This window comes from Geospiza fortis, unplaced genomic scaffold (assembly GCF_000277835.1).
Source record: "Geospiza fortis unplaced genomic scaffold, GeoFor_1.0 scaffold70, whole genome shotgun sequence".
Taxonomy (NCBI): Eukaryota; Metazoa; Chordata; class Aves; order Passeriformes; family Thraupidae; genus Geospiza; species Geospiza fortis.
This window is the reverse complement of record NW_005054317.1, coordinates 2,284,944-2,292,186: the sequence shown is the minus strand read 5'-3', so window position 1 is coordinate 2,292,186 and position 7,243 is coordinate 2,284,944. Positions and strand designations below refer to the sequence as shown.

At 47.6% G+C, this 7,243-nt stretch overlaps 1 protein-coding gene across 2 annotated transcripts in view; it reads right to left on the bottom strand.

The window, feature by feature from the left end:
* FRMD4B (FERM domain containing 4B) overlaps window positions 1–7,243 on the bottom strand; it is a 124,876-nt gene that overhangs the window by 9,228 nt on the left and 108,405 nt on the right. For both annotated transcript variants that reach the window (XM_031056339.1, XM_005420176.2), the window contains exons 12-17: window positions 5,473–5,549; window positions 4,937–5,075; window positions 4,308–4,449; window positions 4,045–4,178; window positions 3,834–3,953; window positions 2,379–2,607 (exon numbers count right to left, since the gene is read on the bottom strand). In XM_031056339.1, coding sequence (XP_030912199.1) covers window positions 2,379–2,607; window positions 3,834–3,953; window positions 4,045–4,178; window positions 4,308–4,449; window positions 4,937–5,075; window positions 5,473–5,549 — 841 coding nt within the window. The remainder of the gene's footprint in view (window positions 1–2,378; window positions 2,608–3,833; window positions 3,954–4,044; window positions 4,179–4,307; window positions 4,450–4,936; window positions 5,076–5,472; window positions 5,550–7,243) is intronic.

The window sequence follows — 7,243 nt, the reverse complement described above, 5'->3', positions numbered from 1 at the left end:
CAGGATTTACAAAGGTGTTTTCCACCCCACTTCCAAGAGATCTCACAAGGTGTTTTGGTGCTTCAGTAGGAGTCAGGAGCCTACACAGACATGTAGATCTTGGCTGTTAGCAGCTAATCTCCTCTAGGTACACCTGAAACCCCACCAGGTAGGTACAAAAAGCCTTTTAAAATTTGGCACTCACTTTTGAATGTTTCATCAGCACACAGATCCTGTTTCAATTAAGTAAGATCAATCCAGAGTAATTCCACTGATTTCTATCAAGGTATTGCAAATTCCATCAACACAGAAAACAGGAACTGCTCCCATGGGCGCACTCATTTTTTGTTTCTTTCACATTTTGTTGTTTATTCACAGCACTTCACTGTCTCACCTTGATGCTACACAATGAGAAACAGCCTGTCTTCACTCAGGTTTGAGGCAGACCACCAGCAGCAGAGAAATGAGCCTGAACTAGAGATAATTAACCCACGGACAGCTCAATCCCTAGGCTGGTTCTGGCAAGATGTTACTGGTGGGGTACCAAACCTCCATGAACCTTCAAGAATGAGAGAAAGGAAGCAATAAAAAAAGAGAGTGGCATCCACTTTGTGCATGACACCTGCTTGTGCCCCCAGCCACCACGAGCACGGGCAATGTGCACTGCTCCTGCTGTCACAGTTTGCTGCCAGGAAAGCTCTGGTTACAAGAATGCACTAAAGAGAGCAGCTGTTCAAAAACAGCAAAAATCAGGACTGGCCCCTGCCCTGGGGGGACTTGTCAGACCACCGAGGATGGGCTGCAGCTCTGCTTGCAACCTGACACTGGGAAACAGCTCCAGGGGAGCTGATTAATGTGGATTTGACCACAGGGTGGTAAAACACGGAACTGGGCCCAGAGTGGGGAGGAACAAAGCCTGCCGAGGAAAAGAAAAAAGCCAGCCTAAAGCTACAGTGCTGGATGCAGGGGGGGGTGGGTGTGCAATGCTGACATATTCAGATATGGTGACATATCTGAACTGAAAGCCCAGGTCTGTGCAGCTCCCTGCAAAGGAGGAAGAAACTCTGGGCTAGAGAGGGAGGAAAGGGAAGAGAAAGTGGAACACAGAATGCAGTCCAGTATGTCCTTTACCTCCTATCCCTGGGGCTGGGATGGAAACAGCTATGGCTTGGTTCAATCAATCAGTGGGACTATTTAACAGATTACTTCCAACAAGTAATTCCCTGAACTCACAGACTCGAGTGACTCATCACTGCCCAGCCTCCTGAAACCCAGACCTGGAGCTCCAGAGCACTGCTGCTGATGGCGACAAGGTTACACACAAAATCAATTACTGAAGCAGGGCACAGCTCTGCTTCAGGTAAACAAATACACACTGCAGGCTGAGAGCCTGGCACTGGAAGGGAATGCAGCTGCTTATTGCTGGCTTGGACAAGAGAGGAAAACACTGCCAACAACAACAATGGCACCCAACAACAACAACAATGGATGGATCTCTCTGCTCACCAGCCTTCCTGGTCATTACCACACACCAGGTGCCCCAGGTAATACAGGACCTTCCACAATCAGTATCCACACTGGTGAGCAAGAGACTGGAAACAGATGTCTCCCTCCCCTCTGTCAATCAGGAACAAGCTGGGCCACATTAAATGCTGATCATCAGCCTTTCAGAATAATCATTTGTGATGATGGATAGCCCAGTGATGCCGTGGTGTGTCAGGGGTAAGGATCCAAAACTCCTTCAACTGGCTTGGATTCCAACAGGTTTTCATACATTATCCTACAAAGCAGCAAGAATCTCACTTCCCTTAGGAGAAACACACCAAGAATGGAGGGGCCAGGAGTATCTGCTTTCACTGTGCTCATCAGTGGCAAATGGATTTAGTAAAAAAAAATCTGTTTGCTACTAATTGCATTCATAAGCTCTTGAAGTTCACTTATGACTTCTGGGAAATGAGGAATTTTAAATCAAGAAGCAATGTCCTCCACCCTGCAGAACACCCTGCCTGCTCTGCTTCTGCTGGAACTGCAGCACCACAGGAGGGGTGGGGGACATGTTCCATGTGGCAGCTCAGATGTACAACTGCACTCATCACACCAGGAACTCAGGCATCAGAAAAGCTTCACCCAAGGTGTTGCTGCCAGCCTTTCTGTGCACAGCACCTTCAGCCCATACCTGGTGCTGGAACATGCTTGTGCTTGCTCCTAAAACTGGCTACTCTGCCCCCAGCCTACACCAGTGCACTGAGTGTATCAGATGCAGCAGTTTCATCTTTTCCTTATTTAACTGCCTTGGAGAAAATAAAAACCATACAGAAGAGATGTACACAAAGTTTCTAAGTAAGCCAAATTGCTCCTTTTCCCTCCTGTTTGCATCAGAACATGGGGAATTCTCTCACCTGGTAGAGCCAGAGTTGATTTCTGGGTTGGTTTTTTGCCACATTTGATTCTATATTCATTTATGGAGTTTTCTATCTCTTGCAGCTTTTTTACAGCATCAGCATACTCTTGCTTTCTTTTCTTCTTCACGTTTTTGCAGAGGTCTGGCTCACTGGCAAGTTTCTTTGCAGCTTCCACCAGCTTTTGGTGTATGATAAAATTGCTCTCCAGGTCCTGCAAAGTAGGATCCTGCAAATTCATGAGAGAAGTTATGTGCTTCTACTCCAGAGAGAAATTATCAATGAAAGTCATTAATAAAAATATCTATTTTTGTGGTGATTAAGTGAAATTTTGAGCACAAAATGCAGAAATACCAAAGTTTATACACAAGACAATCTCAGCATGTGAAAGTCTGATATCTTATTTCTGACTGGAGTACAATTTTGAGATCTCTTGGACAAGGTCCAAAGTTCTGAAGCCCATGTGACACAACACATACTCTTAAATTCAGGTTTAGGCTGCTAAACCTCCTGCTATGAGTCCAACCTGGAAAACATCATTCAAAATCTCTCCCTACTTCAGAGAATATAAAAATGGAAATTGGTATCACCATACCTACGTAAGAGGGAGTTTCAGGCTTTAATTAATTGTTTGTAAACTACTTTGAGAAGCTCAGATGAAAGGCACTGCTGAAGTGCTAAGCAACACATTATTAAATCTGGTCAGCAGGATTTTGGTTTAATAGCATTTAAGCAGTCCACAAAATCACTTTGCTGCAGACAAGGAGAACACCAGCCCTGAGAGGCAGGGCAGTGAGTTTCTGCTGAAAGACAGGTGCCAAGTGCCCAACACTACTTACTTGGATGATACAGCTTGTTAACAAATCTCACAAGGAATGAGGAGGAATGGAGTGTATCCAGAAACTGCAAACATCTGAATTACCCTATCACTCGAGCCAGTCCCTGCCAGCAAAGTTCATTTTAGCTTCTTGAGCAATGCAGGGAGGTTTTACTCAGGTGGAACCTTCATTAAGCCACAGGTAAAACTCCTCCTCCTGTCACCTGTCACAAAACTATGCTCACAGATTTGGCAAGGGGGATAGAGCACACCCCTGCCATGTTCTGGGTTCAAACACCATCCCAACATGACACAAGTCAATGCTCCAGAAAAGCCACGAGCTGCCAAATGGCATTATGCACCTGATCTTCTCTAATTAGCAGCAAAATATCCATTAAAATTCATGCAGGGATTCAGGCTGGGTGAACTTAAGGCCTTTAGCAACAGCCAATTTCCTGGTCAGTTCAAAGCATGGCTGAAAGAAGGGCAGAACCCACCAAAATTTCCCACTCCAGACAAACAACTGCCCCAGCTGCCTCCTCTTAAAACCTCCAGGGAAGAGGTGGATTATCCACAAGTGGCTTTGGCCACTGGTCTGGGCAGCCCAGCCCTGTGTGCAAACAAGCAGCCGTGCTCACCTCCTCGCTGGGGAGCAGGTTGTCATCCAGCTTGAACGCCGTGCCAACGCGCCTCCTCACCTGGGGAGGCTCCTCCCCAGCACCCAGGGGATACTCCTTGGGCATCTTGCCTGTCAGCTCCTGGGGAACAACACAGAGGGCTCCAGGTAAGGCCCAGTTGGGAGGAAAGGGCTCCCACCTGCCCGAGCCCAGGGTGAGGTGCAGTTCTCACCGCCTCTCGCAGGCAGATTTTCTTCAGCTCCTCAACTTTCTGAAGCAGTTTTTCCTGAAGGAGTTTCTCTTTCTTCTTTAGTTCCATAATTTTCTCCTTCTTTTGTTCTTCACTGACCTCTGAATCCTGAGAGCCTGGAAAACACACTCTGTTATCAGAGGATTTCCACGTAAAGGCCATTTTAATTGTCTGGTAGTCTCATTTCCCTTTTAACAAACAAGCCCCATTAAACCTGGCTACTTCACATTTATGGGCAGTATTACCTGATGAGATCAAACTGCCATTGCTGGCCATAATAAGCTGGTTCTTGGCCTCCAAAGTCACCAGCTTGGACACTTTTGGAGTTCCCATCTCTGTCAGATCCATGGCGATATCATCCAAACTTCTGGCTGACGGAATTTTTGCCTGAAGGAGTTAAAAAAAAACCCAACAGCCTCACTGAGTTACCTCTAATTAACTTCAGAACACATCACAGAAGATGACATTTCACACATCATCTCCCACAAAATTAAGGGCTGAAGCAACAGCATCACACAGGTGCTTGTGGCATTCAAGGGCTGTTTGACATTCCCTTCCCCTCTCCCCCAAAACCTGAACCATCTCCCAGCTCAAAATCTCTGCAGCTTTCAAAACAAACAGAGGAAAGGAGACAAAAGAAAAGGCAGATTAGACACCCAGACATGGGAATTCCCTCTTCCATGATTACACTTCCATAGGCCTTAACTGCAGGCAGGCTAAAATGCATCTTATACCAATACCACCACTAAGAGACTGCTCAAAAAGCTGACAAAAACAATTTGTAGTTTTTCTCTGGAGAGTCGTTCATCCGTGGAAAAACACATGCTGGAAGGTGTTGAAACCCATGCTTGCAGTAAAATGCCTCATAACTTACTTTGCTTTGCTTCCTGTCCAAGTAAAACTGGTGCTGACTGATTGCCATCACCCAGATGGACTTGATCAGGGAAGTGTTTGCATACCAGGTCTGCACCACCAGCCCACTCTGACCAAAGGTCCTTCTTGACACTGAAATTCTGAGGAGGTGAAAAGAAATGCAATTTCAAGACAGGTCTTTGAGATTTAAAGTCCACAATGCCTCTCTCTTAACCAGGTGAGGCTCAGCCCTTATTTTAGGGATGCAAAAACTCAGATTTCCTTCATCCCATCACCCAGTGCTGCTGCAGATTTGGCCATGACAAATAGTTCTCCCCCACTCCAAGAACTCCCTGAATGGACACACAGGGAATCTGAGAGGACACCCAGAGCTGTGACAGCCCCAGTCTGTCCCACCAAACACTGGATCAGTCTCAAAGCCCAGAATAAACCCAGAGGTTAGCTCTGGGGCACCTCCCACCCCATCCACCAACAGTGGGGATGAGCTCCCACTGTGGGCAAAGATTAACCCCGATGGCAGAACCTCCTCAGCCTCACCTGCGGGGATCGTGCACCTCCACAGCAAACTTCTTCTCACGGAAATACAGATTTTCCAGCTGTTTCCATTGAAAGAGCTGGGAGAATTGGGAGAGAGAAGCAGAACATGGTCACTAAATCCCCAAACCGCTCACCCCAAGGTGATACCATTTCAGCAAATTACAATTCCTGTGTATCCTCAGCTATGGCATGGACTGAGCAGTAACTACATTCATAACATCAATTAAAAGAAGCACATAAGTATAGGATGCCCCCTCAGTAATTTCACACTCTTACAGACAATGTGTTGCAAATTGAGGATTTTGCCAGTGACAACATCTGCCTCCATCAATAGCACATTTAATTTCACTGCTACAAGTTCCCAGAGATCTTGGCAGGGCAGCTAAAGTAATTTTCTCTCTGATTAAACGCAAAAATCTCTTTACAAAGTAATTGTACAGACAACTACGGTCTACTTCCCTAGTCAGAACATCCCCAGGGAATGGCAGCAGCTTGGAAAAACCAAGACCTTTCTCTTGTGAAGACACTGTGTGAGACATCCAGCGTGACATTCTGGAGCAGAAGTACAGCATGTACAGAACAACAGCAGCTACAGGAGGAAGCCACCCCCAGCACATCCTCGTGCTAGAAACCCACATATTTCCTGCAAAGTGCCAGCTGGGAGAAGAGATCAAAGTCAGTTGGGGCTTGGCAGTTGCACTCGTGGGATCAGAATTTCATCTGGATTCGCTCTCCTTTCGCAGCAGCATCAGTCCTGCTGATCCCCCTGGGGATGAGCATCTTCTCAGCCCAGCACCACCTCCTGCCCCCTTCTCCAGCAGTGCCAGGGTGCCTGGATGTACATGGGGACCCACATGGTGTCCCCAGGGATGCCCCCCTGACCATGCAGGGCCACACAGGTGCAGCAGCAGGCTGGAATTTACATCAGCTGCTCACAGAGCTGCAGCCCACACAGAGATACTGGGGGTGCTGCCACCCAGCTGGGCAGGCAGGGACAGGGTTCTGTGTCAGCCCTGGACACCAGGGATCCAACCAAGGCACCCAGGCCCTCAGAGCAACTCCCTCCTTCCCCCACTGGAGCTTTTCCAAAGCCTCCAAGGGTGCAGCCACCACACCAGAAACCCCCAGGACACACAACATTCCCGCTGGCCTTGCCAAAACCTGACATTCCAGGCTACCTCCCAGTACAGAAACACTTCAGGTTTTGTAAAAAATGACCTATCAGGCTGTGATGCATCTGAAACATTTATAACACAATGAAACATAGCCCAGCACATTTGTGTTTCAGGGGAAAAGTAGCTATTTCAGCAGCCTTTCCCTCTGTTTAATTAAAACTTCCATAGGAATACAACTCACTATTAGACCCTGCCATAGAAAAAGTGAAGCCAAGTGGAAATGCAATTTACTAGAATTAATAATTATTTTCTCGATGAGTGTGGAAGTTTCCCTCTGCAGCTTGAGTAAGTTTATGTTCGTCTCACAGCCCTCCTGCCCAGCCACAGCGCTGTCAGAAACGCCTCTTTACAACTCCGCGTGAACTTTGAAAATAAATACATTTACAAAAACGCGAAAGGAAACAACCCAAGCAGACTGCCAGGACATTGAGCAATAGGTGCCCGTGGGTGCTCCGGCAGCGATCGATCCCCGCCGGGATCCCGGCACAGCCCCGGCTGCTCCCCGCACCCCGCACTCACCTGCCCGCAGCCCCGATCCCGATCCCGATCCCGATCCCGGCTCCCCGGCCCCGCCGGGCAGTGTCAGGGCTGGCATG